This window comes from Dendrobates tinctorius, unplaced genomic scaffold (assembly GCF_039654945.1).
Source record: "Dendrobates tinctorius isolate UK_male_01 unplaced genomic scaffold, ASM3965494v1 ptg000075l, whole genome shotgun sequence".
Lineage (NCBI taxonomy): Eukaryota > Metazoa > Chordata > Amphibia > Anura > Dendrobatidae > Dendrobates > Dendrobates tinctorius.
The window spans coordinates 47412051-47431470 of NW_027361743.1; the positions used below are offsets into that span (position 1 = coordinate 47412051).

General features: G+C 40.7%; 1 protein-coding gene across 4 annotated transcripts in view; it reads right to left on the reverse strand.

The window, feature by feature from the left end:
* POSTN (periostin) overlaps positions 1-19420 on the reverse strand; it is a 93834-nt gene that overhangs the window by 15199 nt on the left and 59215 nt on the right. For 3 of the 4 annotated variants that reach the window (XM_073583257.1, XM_073583254.1, XM_073583256.1), the window contains exons 15-21: positions 15330-15397; positions 14108-14153; positions 12601-12630; positions 8640-8705; positions 5257-5298; positions 1765-1863; positions 84-179 (exon numbers count right to left, since the gene is read on the reverse strand). In XM_073583257.1, coding sequence (XP_073439358.1) covers positions 84-179; positions 1765-1863; positions 5257-5298; positions 8640-8705; positions 12601-12630; positions 14108-14153; positions 15330-15397 — 447 coding nt within the window. The remainder of the gene's footprint in view (positions 1-83; positions 180-1764; positions 1864-5256; positions 5299-8639; positions 8706-12600; positions 12631-14107; positions 14154-15329; positions 15398-19420) is intronic. The other variant, XM_073583255.1, reaches the window with a different exon arrangement.

Consider the following 19420-nt stretch of genomic DNA (forward strand, 5'->3'; position numbering starts at 1 on the left):
TAGCAAAAACTTTCTGACAAATTCCCTTTATGTTACAGAAAATACATGAACGGCTTATAGATTAATAGAAAATGAATGACTACCTTGAATGACTTTGGTTAGTCTTGTCTCTCCCTCTTTAACCAGACTGAATTCTGGGCTGCCTTCGATGACTCTAGTGACTTTGGTGATTGAGGGCTCTGGAAAGATTAACATAAAAAATTAAGAGTTTATGCAGATTCATGGATATTATAAGGAAAATTTCCCAACCCTTCACAAATAATTGAATAATGAAGTATGTAATCCACACCTTATATCAACAGTTTAACAAGTAATAAGCCAAGTGTTTATTAGAATTAATAAAACTTGGATTTTAATTTCCTCCACTAGGTTCTAGAATAAACAAGAACCACAATGGAGCGTTAGACTTCATAAAGGAAACACGATTTTCTTATTCTCATTTATATTGATATAAAGTGAATTTTGCTGGATAGTGTTTCCAAGAACGCTGTATGGTTAAGATCACTAGCCAAATGGTCACATGTATTTAGCAGTGCTTTCTCCAAGATGTGCAAAAATGAAATAAAAAAAAAAATTCAAGGGAAATATTACATTTTTTTACTGATTAAAGCCAGATCCAGATATATATTTTTTTATATACCGTATTTATATTTTTACAGTTTACGGACTGACCATTTTGCATGTGCTGTTATTTTCACCAAGCAAAATTAAAGGGAACCTGTCACCAGGAATAACGCTGTTAACCTGCAGATATGGGGTTACTCTGCAGGTTAACAGAGTTATGATGCTGTCCAGCGCCTGCACACAGCCGAATGCAGCAGGGAGAAGATGATCTTTTTTCTCCCCGCCAGCATTTGTTATTCAGTCATGGAGGCGTGGGTCAGGGGCGGATCAGTAACCTCTGTGAGTATACATAGCGGCTGCTCTAACCGCCCTCAGCCATGACTGACACTGGCTCTACATTGTGATCGGCTGTCAGTCAGGGCCAGGGGTGCATGACTGAAGCGGCGCTGCCCCCCACCTCCATGACTGAATACCAAATGCTGGCAAGAAGAATAAAGATCATTTTCTCCCCGTTGTGCGCACGGCATCGTCATATCGAAACTAACCCCATATCTGTAGATAAGCAGCGTTATTTCTGGTGACAGGTTCCCTTTAAGCCCCTCAATTTACTTTCTCATACTATTCATAAAAAATTACACTCATTTTCTCTTATCCATATTGTGATCACAACGCTCCACTCCCACTCAGCTTTCTGCTATCCTGTGGGCAGTGGGCACCTGAAGATTGACAATTTGGGTCAGCTTGGCTGAGCCCTAAGCTCGGACTATGCTCTCTCCCATGCTGCTATATGAGCTTGGTTTTCCTCTGCAACATTTCTGAAGTACAGAGACACTGCAGCTGACCGGATCCAGCCAGCTTCAGAGGAGCGCTTACAAGCTCAATAACAAAAAGCTTGAAAGTGTTGGGTAATGTGCAGTAAATAGCAGAATTTAAAATCCCTCTATTCTTGTTTTTACAAGCCCTGAAATCACATTGTAGGAAACAAGGTGCAAAAGAATCCGGCTTTTCTGCCAGGGAACCACATAGTTGTCTGCGTAACAGGATGATTGAGGCTGAGAAAAATACTAGTGTTTCGCCTTTCCTTTTATGTTTTACACTTAGATTTAGCGTCCCTTTAACTATCAGAAGATGTACTGGATATGAATGGACATGGTTAGCTTTACTTTTACTTGACTATGACATTCATATAAATGTGCTTACGTCCTTGGATAATTTTGGTCATTCTGGTTTCGCCTCCTGGAATTACTCTGACTTCTGGTTGTCCTTCTATAACTTTAGTCACTCTGGTAATTGATGTATCTAGAATATTAAAAGAAAAGCTTGAGTTATGTCAACTCTGCATTCTGTAGACGGTTAGGTAGAGTGAATCCACTAAATGTTTGCAAGTACAGATTTTGTGTTATTCTAGGCCTGATGACGAGTAGTCTTGAGAGTTTGCAATGTGTTACCATCTTTTCAGTTAGCCATTAAAAGGTATCAACCACTGAGGACTCTGAAATCTTAACATCGGTCTATCTACTGGCTAACACGGTACAAAGATATACATCTTTACTGTACTAAATGTATTTAGCAATTCCCAATCCCACAGACTGTAAGCGATGCCATCAAAATACAGCAATCACACGAGGAGCAGCTCGAAAAGCTCTCCTTCTCCAAGAGAGAAAACCTGAGTTGTCTCCAAAGCTTGTTATCTGTCATTGTTTGGCTGGGATCACATGAGAGTAAATTCTCCAGTCCGAGAGAATCGGGTCAATTTTGTAAATCACACTGTGATCAAACTCTGATCAGAGAGTGCTTGTAGTGTGTTCCGATTCTCCCGGATGCGAAGAAGGTGGCAAAAAAATGCCTTCATCTTTTCCATTGTGTCAGTGTGCAGAAATCAGACTGCATTCAGTTGTCATATACCCAAGAAAAGAGGAAGTGCCAGACAAGATAAAATACTGGAAATTTTATTAATCACAATTAGAATAGATCATATACAAAAGAATAAACAGAACAAGACAGAGTGCGCTCCCTGCGATTATCAAATTAAATCAAGTGAGCCAGGTATATAGAACAGCAAAAGCACTGTATTAATGAAAACCAGAAATATATAGCCACTCAGTGCAAAAACAGGCAATCCATGTGGATACAAGAATACTGGACTGAGACTGGTATATGACAAATACTAGTAAAACATACAAAAAATGCCATGTAAAGTGCACTGTGCTGAAACATGAAATGCCATAATTCATGATGTTATATAAAGTGCACTGTGATGAAATAAGATGCCATAATAGGGTAAACCTCTAAACCCAGGGAATATCCCAATATACCGGGTGAGTCATAAAGGACGGATGTATTTGAAGTGGCTATAACTCACCACCAGGTGGAGGTAGAGATGTGCGGGAGGCGGGGTTATGTTTGTGAGGTGAAAGCATTGTTTTTATTTTAGTTTCAGTTTAAGCTATGGTGCCGTGGACGATAGAACATCGCGTTTTTGCGTACGACAGTTTTGTCAAGAATAATGAGTGTATCACAGCCGTTCAGCGTGAGTTTCGGCGTCATTTCAATATTCACAGAAATCAAGCTGTTCCCGCTCGTAACACTATCCTACGTTGGGTTGAAGCACTCCGTACACGAGGTACACTAATGAACAAACGACCACCGGGGGCTCCACGAACGGCACGTACCCCTGAAAATGTGGAACGCGTCAGGCAAGCCATGCTGCGTAGTCCGAGTCGATCTGCTCGGAAACATTCTTTAGAACTTGCCCTCAGTAATCGTACAGTAAGGCGTATTTTGCATTTAGACCTGCATTTCCACCCCTATAAATTGGCCATTGTGCAACAGTTGGAGCGCGGGGATTACGCAGCGCGACTGAAGTTCGCACATGAGATGGAAGCAATTATTGAGCAAAACGACAACCTTATTTTATTCATGAGTGATGAAGCTCATTTCCATGTCAATGGCATGGTTAATCAGCAGAACTGCCGTTATTGGGCCTATGAAAATCCGAAAGAATTACATGAACGACCGCTGCACAGCCCTAAGGTAACGGTGTGGTGCGCTATGGGCAAATATGGCGTGATCGGTCCGTACTTTTTCGAAGGCGATAATGGCAATACTGTTACCGTGAACTCACAACGTTATATCGCCATGATAAATAACTTCTTTGTTCCTGAGTTACGACGGCAACATATCCCCATCTCTAGTGTGTGGTTTCAACAAGATGGGGCAACGGCCCACACAGCCGGAGCAACAATGAACGTTCTTCGCCCTCTCTTCCCTGGTCGCATCATTTCCAGGTTTGGCGATATTAATTGGCCTCCTAGGTCCCCAGACCTGTCCATGTGCGATTATTACTTATGGGGTCACCTCAAATCACGTGTATACAAGCTTAAGCCTCGATCATTACAAGAACTGAAGGAAGCTATTCGAGTGGAAGTTGCCCAAATCGACAGAGTTGTGTTGGAACGTGTTGATGCCAACTTCCAAGAACGCCTTTGGAAATGCATCACTGATAATGGCCACCACATGGCAGATGTTGTTTTCCACACATGAATTTGTCAAATATTTGTCAGTATACGTAACCAAATCTGTGAATACATTTATATTTAATAAATATTTAACGATTTTATGATTAGTTTAAAAACGTCCGTCCTTTATGACTCACCCGGTATAAAGCCAAAGTGCCAGAGTGCTGCAAAGATGCAAGTAGGGGCCAATATAAATAGGTTAGCCAGAATGCTGTCAGCAAAAAAGTATATACCTGGTGATAGTTGCGAGGAGATAGGAACCCCGACGCGCGTTTCGCTAATGTCGCTTCTTCCAATGGGGCTTTTGCTGTTCTATATACCTGGCTCACTTGATTTAATTTGATAGTCACAGGGAGCGCACTCTGTCTTGTTCTATTTATTCTTATGTATATGATCAATTTTAATTGTGATTAATAAAATTTCCAGTATTTTATCTTGTCCGGCACGTCCTCTTTTCTTGGGTATATCTATTTCCTTTTGGAAGTTGACATTTATTTATGGTCTTCTTTTTGGATATCTGCATTCAGATGTCATCTGAGTTCAGTCAGTGTGATCCGGACATCGTATAAAGCTCGGGTGTGCAGCATTTTTTTTTTTTTTAGAAAAAATCTGACATGTGCATGAGTGCAATTCAATGTTTTGTTGGATCGCACTTGGGCTGAAAATAGAGCCACGTGCACAAACCCTTTCAGTCAGCCATTAACAGATATCAGCCACTAAGGGTTCTCGATTTTTACCAGATTTTCCCTCCTGCAAGTCAGACATCCCCTTAGAGGCTCCTATCACATCAATAGAGACGGAAAATAGAAAATCACAAAGAAAACATTGGTGCCATTTCATACTCAGTGGTAATGATGCTAAGGTGAGCAAAACACACAGACCACGAAAGCGTGAAAGTGAAAGCAGAGCCAAGCAATATAGCAGTGCACGGTGTTAAACATTCATACATTTGTGAATTTCTATGATCCATAAAGTGCATGTGCAAATTGTGAGTGCGAATTTCCAGCTAATAATCAGATAATACAACAGAACATGCAGATAGTCACATAATATCATATCAAGGACATGGAAAAATAGTCATGTGTAAAAAAGAAAAGAACAAGAGTTTCTCCATGTGGATGCATAACCAACGAGCTGTGAGCCTCAATCCGTGACACATCGAGTTGTGAAATACCTGAATCGGTTTCGAATTCACCGTCTTGCTCCTGAATCATTCCTGATTTTTTTGTAAAGTAATAGATATAAAGCATGTGTTATAACTGTTTGATATGCTGCTTTAAAAGGTATTCCACATTAGTTTTAGAATTTGCACTTATAGGGTTTCTGCCATGAAAATAACTGAGAAATTTGGGTTCGACTGATATCTAGCTGAAAATGACATGTGAGAGTCGGACCTTATCTGTCAGCTGCTCACCAGTCATCCTGATTGGTTAAAATCAGCTGGTTGATAAACAATAGAAGCTACCATGCTCCCATGCTCCTCCCAATTGTCTTTTCAGCTGGTTGCAATACAGGATATTCAATCAACCTTAAACGCCAGTTCTGTATAAACAGAACCATTAGAATCCAATACTCTGTAATCCAATCCAAATCTTTTTTAAACACCTAATTTACAGCATCCTATTTTAAAGACATGCTGTAATACAAGTCTTTTTGCAAATCAAACATTGCCTAAAGCCTTTAGTAAAAAAAAAAGTCAATTTACAATGAAACATAAATAATATTACAAGTGTTCTCTGGGACTATACTACAGTATTGATGGCTAGCATAGGCAAGTATAGGATCGGTCATTTTTTGTTTAAAGGGGTTGTCCAGCCCTAAGCTACTCTATGTGACTCCAGACTTGTGAATCCTCACACTACACAAACTGGATGCTGTGAGGATTCTTCAGTCTCAGAATTCGTAGCGGTGGGCACATTACCGCAAGTTTGTGATTTACATACTGTATACATATGCAGTCACATGCCGACTAGATATGTGTGTCATCGCTCAATGCAGTCTAGTCGTAATGTGGCTGGAAAAATACAAATCGCATACTTGCAGTAACTTGACTGCCTGTTCGTGACACCGGCACTAGAAAATTTCCACAATGTGCAATGCATGTAATGTGAGGATTCACAAGTCTTCAGGCACATAGAGAGACTGCAGACTTGTAGCTTAAGACCAGAAAACCCCTTTGACATTAGGACTCTGTTCTCCGGGACCCTTCTCAACTAGCATGATGAAGGTGCATCTTAATTGGTCACACAGTCATAGTCACTTGCTTGTATGAACGCTGTGCCTGATACTATAGCTCATCTCATTCAACTCACAAAGCAAACACTTTCCTAAACAACAAAGTACCCATGATAAATCCTTCTCCCAGCATAGCTCTGTGGATAAACCGCGACTCTTAAAGCTCCAGGTCAGGAGGAGTGCGATTCTTGGAAATAGCTGATGGGATAAAGCTTTGTTTCTTGGAATTTGTTGGATCTCAATGGTCCAATCCCTGCGATCAATCAGTTATAAAATGCACTGAAAGAATCAGCATGATCGTGAAGTTACCAGACGTCATGGAGAATTCTTCAAGCTTAAATACTGAGTCACAATATTAAACAGTTGTAAATAAGATCTCATCAGTAGTGTTGAGCATTCCGATACTGCAAATATCGGGTATCGGCCGATATTCGCGGTATTGGAATTCCGATACTGAGTTCCGATACTTTTTGCATATCGAATACCGGAATCGGAAGTTCCCATAATGCAATGAGCCAGTTTGATTTTATTCAGCCAATGAGGATCCTAAGAAGCGTGGGCACATCCTGTTATGCATGTTAGGCATGTTAACTAATGGCATGGCTGTGATTGGCTGTGAGCAGACCACCCAGATGCTCCTCCCCTAGACACACGCTGAACAGTGATCTATGGAAAGTGAAACTAGTGAGGGAGGAGGAAACGACCAGTTCTCATTTCAATGCTAGAACACACCCCCCCGGACGTTTATCTTAGAAGCAAGAGATGATATCTTGGAAACCGTGCAGACTAGCCACAGAAGGTAAATTACTTATTGTCAGCATTCTGCAGTCTAGATATGCACTGAGATTATGTGAAAAGCCCGGACAACCTGTTCTGTTATGTATTTCCACCAAGTTGGATCGCCCACCATGGCGGGTGGGGTACTCGGTACCGGGCCCGTTGGTTTCAATGGGAGATGTCACGGTAGCTGTGACCTGGTCCGTGGCCCTGGGCATCCATTGTAAAAGGGAAATGTTGAACGTGTGGATGATAATTAAAGATTATGAGTGAATGATTCGTTACGCCACCTGTGGTGTTTGGCAATGAGGATGTTAAGCCGATGCTGCGACAGATCCTCTGGGACAGATGGTGTGGTGCAGCTTTCATGTTGTGGCCCTCCACAGGTAGGGCTGTAGTCCCAGGGCAGTGTAGATGGAGAGGAAGTGAAGAGATGTAGATGGTGCAGTAACAGGCCCAGAGATGTAGCAGTGCTGAGTGTGTTGGCTCAGGAATAACTGGAGGACACCAGGGCATGTAGTTCCAAAGCTTTACTCACAGTCTGTTGTGCATACAGGTGCCTGCATCCGTGCCGTGTCCTCCGGTTTAGGGGCTCAGTCAACCTCCAATCTAGATGAAGCACTCCATTCCAACACTCCACCAACATGTGCCTTTTCTGAATGTCTCCCTCTATTGCTACACAACCCCTTTAACATAGTCAATATCTTTGTAACTCCGAACGTCTTAAAAAAATTAATTCCTGCTATTCCATTTGATTGGGCTAAACCTCTATGCCTTTAATGTCTCCTCCACCTCCCCCAATACATTCTACATTATTCTTAGTTGTTTTCCTTCATGTAGAATTACCCTACAAGGAAAGTAAGGGTTTATTTTCATTCCGATATTTGTGTCCCATTGACTTGCATTGGTTTCCGGTATCGGAATCGGCGATATCCGATATTTTTGGGTGTCGGTCCGATCCAATCCGATCCGATATTTCCTGATATCGGAAGGTATCGCTCAACACTACTCATCAGTTCTTGAGTCATACCAGTAGGATAACTAATGTTCTATCTGAACTGAAGTTAGGTTCAAGTAGATTTTTCTATCTGTATTTTGAAGCACATGTGCTTCAAAATCCACGTCAACGGGTGTTTGAAGCGTTTTTTATGTGGATTTTGAAGTGAATCCACTTTGAAATCCACATTTAAAAACTATGTGCGAGCGTAGTCTAAGAGTGATTGACTCAGCTTCACATGTATGCGCAATCATTAAAAGGGATGTACCACCAAGCATATTAATTACCTAACCACAGAGATAGGCCGGGTGCAAGCATGGCCACCAACAATTCTTCACTGTGGTCTCCGTCATCGGAACCCCAGCAATCAGACATTTATCCCCTCTCCAAAGCTTAGGTAATAATTGTCCTTTGTTGCACAATTCCTTTATCTTGGTGCCCATACAGTTTGATATTTCCCATGCACTGGCACATAAAACATAAGTAGTTCTGAGACACTAGTATCAATTGTATATACAGGCGCTACCCTACCGCAAAGTGCTGCATACCTGGAATAACTTTGCGAATTGTGTCAGTTCCCCCACTGATCACTTTAGTGATTGTGGTCACTGGTTCTGTTATAAGCAAAAAACAAATATATAAAATATTAGTTTAAAACATATTACTGAAGAAATTTAAAGCACCATAATATATGTTGTCACAAGTCTGTTATTACTTTAATTAATAATTCAATGAACATCAGAGAAATTTCCTGTAAGGTTCCCCAATGGATTGCAACTCATCATGGGGACTCCCTCCAGAAGGACACTTTCTGTGATCAGCATTTCTATGGGAGATGCGTCTCACAAAATATTGTCTTTCAGAATGGACCACTATCAATTATCAAGGTCAATCAATAATATGCAACCTTTTTCAGCTAGCTTGATTTACAGTACGTGTCAATGAGGGGTCTCTCGCATGTCAACATCATGGAATAAATAATTATTTATAGTTCCACACTTAACACTTTTGTCTTTCAAAAATAATTTTTTATTGCATTAAAATATATTTAATTAACAGTACTGTGCAGCTTTCATCACATTCACCGAAGTGCACGTTGCTTTGAGCTTGGCTGTGTTCATCTTACATGTTGAGTCATTACAAAGGAGCAATTAAAGAAACTCTTCTCACATCAAATGTTTATCCTCTTAATATATTGCAGTCATCACATTATACAGCAGTGTGTACTTACAATTGCTCATTTTGCCTTTCTACCCAATTATTTATTCTCTTTTCCATTAGGTCTATGACATCACGTGATTAAAAACTGACTAACAGAATCCTTCTAACCTCTAAAAACAGGAGTCCAATTTTTCCTGTATGACTCATCAGTCACTGCAAAAGTCCCTGGCAGGGGAGGAGGTGGAAGCAGCTGGGTCAGGACTTGAGGCAGATGACTCATGCAGGGAAAATTGACCTCCTGCTTCTATATGGAGCTTAGAAGGTTTCACATAGTCAGTTTTTAATCACGTGATGTCAAAAACCTAATGAAAAAGGGAAAAATTAGCTGGGTAGAAAGGAAAAATGAGCAATTGTAGGTACACAGTGCTGTATAATATGATGACTGCAATATATTAAGAGGATAACACTTTGATGGGAGGAGGAGGAGTGGTTCTTTAAGCATCCACCCACCTTTGCAACTCTTGGGTAGACCTCATCCTTCTTCAAACAGAAGATGACAGTGATTGAAGGTGTGTCATTCTTTATAACCCCTATAAACTGTCCAGTCCTATGATATGCAGATTGATGCTGATAACTATCTTCAAAATGCTTTTTTTTTACAATGGCTGCAAATTTATATCTTTGGTAATAGTATAAACAGCACAGAAAATGCTCTAAACAAGGGAATTCAGCGCAAACTAGGAGAAGAGTGACATTAATTAGCATAATTAGTTTTATTATTTGCAGCAAAAGTAGCCAAGATTGATGAATTAAGTTTTTCAATGTCAAGGGAGCCTGTCATCAGGTTTTTGCTACTTAATATGAGGGCAACATGTAGTGAGGGCAGCAAGCCTGATACAAGGGATTTGTCACTTATTCAGCAGCTAGCTGCAGTTTCATTACAATCAGTGTTTTAACAGCAGGAGATTATCATTAGACTAGGTGTCACCTGCATAGAAACCCAGCTAATCTGTACAACTCCTCCACCACCACTGATTCTGATTGGCTGGCAATGCACAGTGTACATAGGAAGCTGCCAATCAGGGATTTGGGCGGGGTTATACATAACTCAGCAGTCTGATCGCTTCTAAATCTACAACAGGGAAAACACTGATTTTTTTTTCAAAACTACACCAAGCAGCCCAGTAAGCAATACATCCCTGGAATCAGGCTTTCTGTCCCTACATCATGTTGCTCTCAGACTTCATAGCAAAATCCCGCTGACAGATTCCCTTTAAGGACAGTGTTACTTTATCCAAATTTACTTTGACTGTCTCCTAAAATTCACAAGTCACTAGTACATTTCTATGGGTCACAAATTATCTAACTTGCTGAACAAGTGATATAATTTTTTAAAAAATGCAATAAATCTCCCGCAGCTATTACAAAAGAGACAACATAGCTGTGCAGCTCTAACACGCATATAACATCATATACTGCATTCAGAAAAGATCAAAAAACTTAGGAATTTACACGTTCTGTCACCAAAAACCTTATCTAATGCAATTCCGCGTAAGTCACGCTGCAGGTAAACAGCGCCTGTCTTAAGGTTAATAATAGGAGCTGTACAGATATTACTTCTGCTGTTTCAAGACAAGTGAGAAGTTATTAGATTTGATCTGTATTTTTGGATTTACCCTGTTAATAAATCAAACACTAATAAAAGCAATGTATCACAATACATTCCAAGTCTAAGTTCTCATCTATGCATGTATTAAAAAGTGTGTCCATCTAAGTCTATATACATTTTTTACCAAAACAAGGTATCCATTTTCTTTCTCCAACTAGATTTTACGGGAATAGATAAGCCCATCCCCCTTGCCTTCTGTGTCAAATGAGGAGGAGCTGTGTCTAGAGGAATAGACCTGTTTTGGTCTCCAAATTCATTAACAATTTTAGTATATATTGAAACACACTGCTTTACATTTTAATATGTCTCCCACTGAAAATAATGCAGAAAAATGTATACATGATCAACTATGTATTTCTTTATGTTCCCAAGAAAATGACCTAAATACAACGTAAAGCTAAGAAAACATAGCAAAACAAAAAAATGAGCTGGAGCATAAATTGGTATACATGCAACATGGAGCATGATCAAACTGTGGCCATCTAACAGACAAAAACAAAATGAACGTATACCCGGTAGTAAATAAATAGTAATAGTATAGGTAAAAAAAAATTGGGTACTTAGTTAACACTGTTCTGATCAAAAAAAGTAAAAAAGCCATCCCACCACGACAAGGTGTACCCAGTGGGAATGGTCCCATCTAATATTAAAACCTCACCTTAAGTCAGCCGACTGTCCTGACTGGGTATGTCTTGCGGTGGGATGATTTTTAGTCTTTTTTTTAATCAAAACAGTGTGTTATTTACATGTACGATTACTATTTAGTTGTCTACATACTACAGGGTATATGTTCACTTTGTTTTTGAGTTGGGTTTTGTCTGTTAGATGGCCACAATGTGAATGTGCTGCTGCGCAATACATGTATACCAACTTATGCTCCGGCTCATTTCTTTGGTTTTGCTGTAGTTTCTTGTACATTGTACAAAGAGGGGTGTGGCTCCCCTTTTTGAGCTAGGCAGTACATTTATATAGCTGCTCATCGGCAGGTGTCACAGTCAAACCGGGGTCTTATTTTGCTTCCATCTATATTGAGGTTGGCTGATACAAGGTGAGATTTTAGGGTATGTGTCCATGGGGTGTATTGGCAGCACTTTGGACGCAGCGGATACCCGACTCTGCCCAAAGTGCCACCCCCTGTTGTACGCGCAGTGATTCCGCATGTGTTCATTGAACACATGCAGAATCATCGCATCCTATTCATAGATAGTGATATTTATCATGTGGAGACTGAGCGTCTCCGCAAGATAAATAGACATGCTGCGGTCTTGAAAGACGCACCGCATGTCCGGTTACACAGGTCTGCCGCCTGTGTGTTTGAACGCATAGTGGAGCTGGGATTTCATAAAATCCCCTCCACTATGCTGTAACATCTGGATGCTGCGGATTGGACGCTGTTGCTGTACACAGTGTCCAATCCACAGCAAATCCTGAACGATTCCAGCCCATGGAAATATAGCCTTAATATTATATAGGACCATCCCTAATAAAATATAGTCAAAAGAATAGGTTTTTTTTTCTACGTCTTGCCCATTTTGGGCTACGGATATGCTGTCAAACACGCTAGAATACATTTTTTTTGCAATTCACATTCAGCAGATTGCTCTGTATTGCATAGATGTAATCCTTGCCTATCTATAGGCGTTGATGTCATTGGGAATAAAGGGTCTGATGATACTTACCCTTAATGATTTTAGTTGTAACTTTCGTGACTAAAGAAAAAAATTACAAAAGATAAAAGGTTATATCAAAATCTGTATTCTTAATAGTAATAATACACAGTAACTGAAAAATAAAAAAATGATTAATAGGAAAAAGTAAAATGCTGTGTTTTACCTAGCAAAAGAGGTCAGGAGTCAGTACAGGGACTCCAAGAAGATAACAGCCATGCATCCCCTCAGTATTTGCATTAGATAAGATAGCTGTAAATATATGGAATATGATGGCGATATACAAGTGACGCAATAATACAGTGGTTTTATTTAGCCAACTGATATGGCGACATCATAGTCCACAGCATTTTTTCATTACTGGGGCTCACGCTATGCATTCCAAATGTCTTTAGAGTGAGGGAGGAATCCGGAGAACCCGGGGGAAACCCTCGCAAACACGGGGAGAACATACAAACTTTTTGCAGATGTTGTCCTTGGTGGGATTTGAAACCAGGACCCCAGCACTGTATAACCACAGTGCTAACCACTGAGCCACCATCTATCCTTTTTAGGTACAGAAATCAATTAAAGGTATAGTCACATCACGACATCTGTTGTCCTGTTCACTTTGGACATCATTCAGGTCATCATTCTCATGAACGAAAAGTAAGAACATGGACTACCATTCTTTTGAATAGTGGCATGTGATTATGCCATATGTACTCAGCTGCGTCTGGCTTAAAAACGTCAGAATTTTATACATTCCTGAATTTTTTAAATGCAGATTAATTGACATTTTTAGGGAGCATGAAACATTGTGCCCTAAAAAGTAGAAATAAAGAAAAAGACAAAAATATAGAGCATTTATGCCTTTATACAAAATTCATGAACCACATGTACCATTTTGAATAATTTGGAGCAAAAATAGTCAACCGATATCACAAGACAAAACAAAAGATGACTTAAAAATATCATCAAATGATGAATTGGCTCTGTATGCTTAAAATGGGTCCATCATTTTCCACGTTATTTATCTAATCAATTTACAGGAAAAAAAGTAAACTTAAAACATTTGGATAATCATGCAAAAAAGCAAAAACATTTCATTTGACCTGTCGTCTTTCTCATCCAGTGGTTTTTCTTACTGCTAACTATCATCATAATAAAGTGATAGAAATTATATCTATTTTTGAATGTAATAGAAAAATATGTTTGAGTCAGGCCTTTTTTTCCGCTAGAGCCATAAATATTCAGCAAACCACATTAGACTGGACACGCATCAAAAGAAGACAGGATTTTTTTCCTTTTTTGTGGTATAATTTGCCAAGCGGAAAGTCGGAGTATATGCCAAACCATGTAAGGTTTGTGCCAAAATAAAATTAATAAGGACAGTTCTCAAAGGCAGAGATGAGCAAATACTGCTTTTGATGAATTTCTTTTTCCTATTATAAAATCTTAGTCCATAGAGAAAGTCATTTTTTTCTATAAAGATTTATCATGATGTAATTTTTTGCTCATTAAAAATACTATTACTTACTATATTTGGTGTAAGGGATTTCCTTAAATGTGGTTCCTCGGACAAACTGAAACATGACAGAATATATTTAATATATTAGAAGAGAAGAACAAACTGGTCCCATTACCAATAGAACAATAAGTGCTTACATTAATATTATTATTTTTTATATTTCTTTGGTTGCATATTATAAACTTGAGAGAACTTAAATATATGATTGCTGGGGATTCAGCTTTTGGAGCTTCCACCACATCCGACCTCAACAATCACCTAAACATGTCTCTGTTCTGTAGACACACATGCACACTATCACTGCACCTTCAGCCACCTAATGCAGTCACATAGACAAAACATGGAGCTACAAGCCACATGATTGACCATTAATTCATTGAACCAGGGGTATGTTCTCATGATCAATGTGTAAAGATTAATGGATAAAGATTTTTTTAGTGTCCACTACTAGGACAACCCCTTCTTGAACTAAATGTTTCACCCAGATAAAATAATAAAGCCTATACTCACCTCCTGTGCTGGCTCCGTTCCCACAGTGTCGGCACTCGCTCTCCCCAGGGCTCTCACGCTGTGTTGTGACATGTGACCCTGGTGCCCAATCAGCGCTAGCATCACTGTCCCCGCCTACGTACGTATTGAACATGAAGAAAAAGTCAGAGATCAGCTGCAGCCCGGTCTTACTCTTCTTGTTCAATGCATATGTAAGCGGGAAAAGTGACGACAACACTGATTGGGCTCACAACACCACCTGAAAACCCCGGAGAGAGCGAGTACTGACACTGCGGGAATGGTGCCGTCACGAGAGATGAGTATAGGTTTTTTTATTTTATCGGGGCGAAACATTTAGCCTAGTAGTGGACAACCCATAACACTACAAACAACACTTTATACATTAAATACAAACTGTTCAATCTTTTTTTCCCCTCATATCTGCCATGAAAAGAAAGCTTAGAGAACTCCATGCAAATTAGATATATATGGATGATGGCCAAGTTTAGGAGTGTCATTTTTTCCATGCCAAAAAAGTGAACCATGGGATTTGTAATCTGTGGGTTTTATTCTGCATTTGATGTTCCTGAAAGGTCTTCCTTTTCTACGCAAGAATATGAAAGCATAAAAGTAAATCTGTCAATAAGTGAAATGGATCTGTAGCACATTTTTACAGTTTCTCTTAATAGTAATAATAATAATAATAATAATAATAATAATAATAATAATAAACCATACATACCTTAATAGTGAAATATTTTATGATCTTGTTAAGAATTCCAAGAAGTTGTTCGTTGCCAACAGGTGTATCTAAAAGAAAAAGGAAAAATAATCTTCATCGTCATCCTCAAAATCATCATTGTTAATGTAGTTTTCCCTTAGTCATATAGGAGAACTCTAATAATTTACTTGGACCCTCTTCAATAAGAATCCTTAAATGTTGTTAATTCTGCTCTTCAGCACATGTTGAGTATTTGGTGATTTTTTTGCCTCAGTATTTCTAAGCTAAAACCAGGAGATGAACAATCAGAGGAAAAGTATAATAGAAACACGTCACCACTAGAGTTGAGCGACTTTTGGTTTTTTAGGGTCGAGTTTCGTTTCGTGAAACCCGACTTTTCCAAAAGTCGGGTCGAGCAAGATCGGCCGACTATAGGGAAAAGTCGGGGTCGTCCCGAAACACGAAACCCAATGTAAGTCAATGGGGAATAAAAGTCGGCAGTGAGAGGAGGACAGGAAACACACCTACAGTGCCCATTTGAATGCCAAAAGCATCAATTCTTCTTACTTAAGCTTGTCAACCTTAATTAACTTCATAATACAAGTTACGCACTGAAAAATGGGGGTTATTTGGCTAAAGTTGTGGGGGGGGAGGGCTGGCTCCAGGTTTTCATGTGCCCTGGGCGAAAGAGCGCCCCTTTAACACATACCACAACTCATCATGCTCCAATACGGCAGAGAAATAGCGGTATAGTACAATGAAAAATACTTCACTTTTTACATCTCATGACAAGGCCCATCTATTTCTCCATACAGAATCATTGGTCCCATATAATGTTTGAAACAGTATATGATGAGCTCCACATAATGCTACAGTATATGTTGGTCCCCATGGATGAAGCTCCACTGTCTTATGAGCCCAAATAATGCTCCAAACATAATGGGCCCTGTAAATGCTGCTCCAGGGTCTGATGTCCACCTTTGGAATGTTCCAGTGTATGGTGGGCCCCATCTATCATTCTCCAGAGTATAGTGCTCCCCAAAAATTGCTGTCCCAACATTGAAAACAATGAAATAAGTCTCCTCGCTAGGGAATCCCTGTACTAGTCTGGACTCCTCGTCGTTCCCATCTTCCATCTCACTGCACAGTATTTCAACCTTGCAAGTGCTGTGATCCTGAGCAAGCAGGGGGGGCCCACTCGTTGTCGACGGCACTGGCACAGGGCCCCTGATAGTACGGTGGTGTGTCTGATGGCGGGTGGGCCGAACCTGCACTTTCATCTGCAGCTTCCTCTTTGTCACCGTGTAAGATGGAACTGTATATGGGAAGGGGCACCTGAGTCTCATCAGGGTCAGAATCTGGCTCTGTACACTGCGAGGACAATGTAGTGCTCTGAGTGAATGTACCAGCAGAATCATCTATCAGTGGCTGTGCATCAGTGCACTCCATGTCAGATTCATCTGGCCTGGGTAATTCACCATTTCACTTGATAATCCAGGCATGGTATGTGAAAACAGCTCCATGGAGTAATCAGTAGTATGGCCTGCGTCATCCTTCAATCTTGGTTGGGGTGAAGGACACAAGGAAAGGTGTGGTTCATGAACATGAGCCTCCAATGACGACTCAGTGCTTTTACTTTTTACAACTTCAGAAGAGGAGGCGATAGAGCTGGAGGCTGAGTCAGCAATGTAAGCCAAAACTTTTTCCTGCAGATCTGGCTTTAAAAGTGGTTTGCCAATTCCTAGAAAAGTAAGCCTTCGAGGCCTTGTGGAGCCAGACGATGACGCAGGCTCAACACCTCCTGCATTCGGTCCTATTTTGCTTTTGCCACTACCATCAGATCCACCACCAACACCATCATTACCAGCTGCCAACCCCCACCCAATTCCACGGCCTCTTCCACCAGCCTTCCTCATTTTTGGTAGAAATGTAGACAAAATCCAACAAACTATATAGTAATGTAAAACAAGGTACAAGGTGTCTATAGGACAGGGGAGATTTTGAATTTCTGCACACACTTGTAGACACTGGACACTTATGGATTGTGTGAGGCCCACTGAATATCAGAGCGCTATGTCACAGGCTCGATGGCACAGGTGTGAAAAAAGTGACTACAGGATAAGGGAGATTTTGAATTTCTGCACACACTTGTGGACACTGGACACTTATGGATTGTGTGAGGCCCACTGAATATCAGAGCGCTATGTCACAGGCTCGATGGCACAGGTGTGAAAAAAGTGACTACAGGATCACGGAGATTTTGAATTTCTGCACACACTTGTGGACACTGGACACCTATGGATTGTGTGAGGCCCACTGAATATCAGAGCGCTATGTCACAGGCTCGATGGCACAGGTGTGAAAAAAGTGACTACAGGATAAGGGAGATTTTGAATTTCTGCACACACTTGTGGACACTGGACACTTTTGGATTGTGTGAGGCCCACTGAATATCACAGCGCTATGTCACAGGCAGAAATTGGCTAGTGTATCACAAACTACAAGGTGTATATAGAATTGGGCAGAATAGGAATCTCCCTAGAGTGTAGGTCTGTAAGAACGGAACAAGTCTTCCACTTATCCTTCCACAGTGACCCACAGATAGCTTCACTGTGACCGTGATAACAGTCGTTACACGGTACTGAGAGGAGCGTGCACGTACACGGCTGTCCGGTGAACGTAAAATAATCAAGCTCCGTGTTTTTTAAGTATACAGACTGACACATGCTGTCTCTCTATAGTTTTGAATGTGATCAAACAGCAAATATATTTAACTGTTTGAAAGCTAGACAAAACTAGAAGGTGCAGGTCTGTAAGAACGGAACATGTCCTCGACTTATTCTCACAGAGTGACACACAGATAGCTTCACTGTGGCTGTGATAACAGCCATTACACGGTACTGTGTGAGGAGTGTGCACCGCTGTATGGTGTGAAAAAATGCACGCTCAGTACCTCAGCAGGACAAAAAAAAATTTGGGATTGCTTTTAAAAAAGCAGTTTGCAGAGCAGTGGGTAAACAGCAATGCAGCCGTCAGGAAGTCTTAGAAGGCAGCCTAACAACCAACACCGCTGATCCACCGAAATATAGCCTCCCCTTGCACTGCACACACAGTGACTGGTGTGTTGTACAGGCAAAATCGCTAGCAGCAGAAGCAGTTTTTTTTTCTTCTTCCCTGCCTAACGCTATCCCTACAGAATCAGCAGCAGCAACCTCTCCCTATGCTAAGATCGGCAGAAGTAAGATGGCGGTCGGCGTGCACGCCCTTTTATACCCCCTGTGACGCCCACCAAAGCAAGCCAATCACTTGCATGCCCTTCTGAAAGATGGTGGTGACCCCTGACTATGTCCTCACGTTGCCCACAGTGTCCGTGGATCCTGATTGGCTGAAAAAGAGCGCAAAACAAACTTTTGAAACGCGACATTGACGCGTAAGTCGCCGACCTCGTGGCCGACCTCATCCTAGGGTCGGGTTTCGTTTCTTGAAACCCGACTTTGCCAAAAGTCGGCGACTTTTGAAATTTTTCGACCAGTTTCGCTCAACTCTAGTCACCACTCCTGCATTTTGTCCACCTCTGATTTTGGCTTAAAAAATACTGAGGTAAAAAACTGACCAAATACTCAACATGTGCATTTGGTCTTAGAAATAAGCGGATCGATCTGTGAAGAAACAACTTAGTGGAATCCCACAAATTTGAACACAAAAAAGGTGGCAGTTCACATAATGCTGAAGACTCAGATAGTGGGCTAATGGCAATCGCGCGCTGCCGCGTGGGTTTCCCATAACATTCCTACAGTTATCACATCACAAGGTCTACTGCAGCCTATCAGTGGGGACTATCATAGGCAGTATAAAAGATGGAAGCTGGCTAAGGAGTGATATTTTATGCTTCTACAGTGTAGGGATAAAAGGTCAGAGCGCTCACCTCATTCCACCTACGGAGAGAAAAAGGCCTAATATGATTGTGGTGTACTTCTCCAATGTGGATGGAAAATGATATTGCTAGTCTCAGTTCCTGAATAATAATCCCAAGATTCAAGTGACATATCGAGAAGTGATGAAGCTGTATAGTAACCCAGTGTGAATGTGAATTGATCAATCTTACATTTACA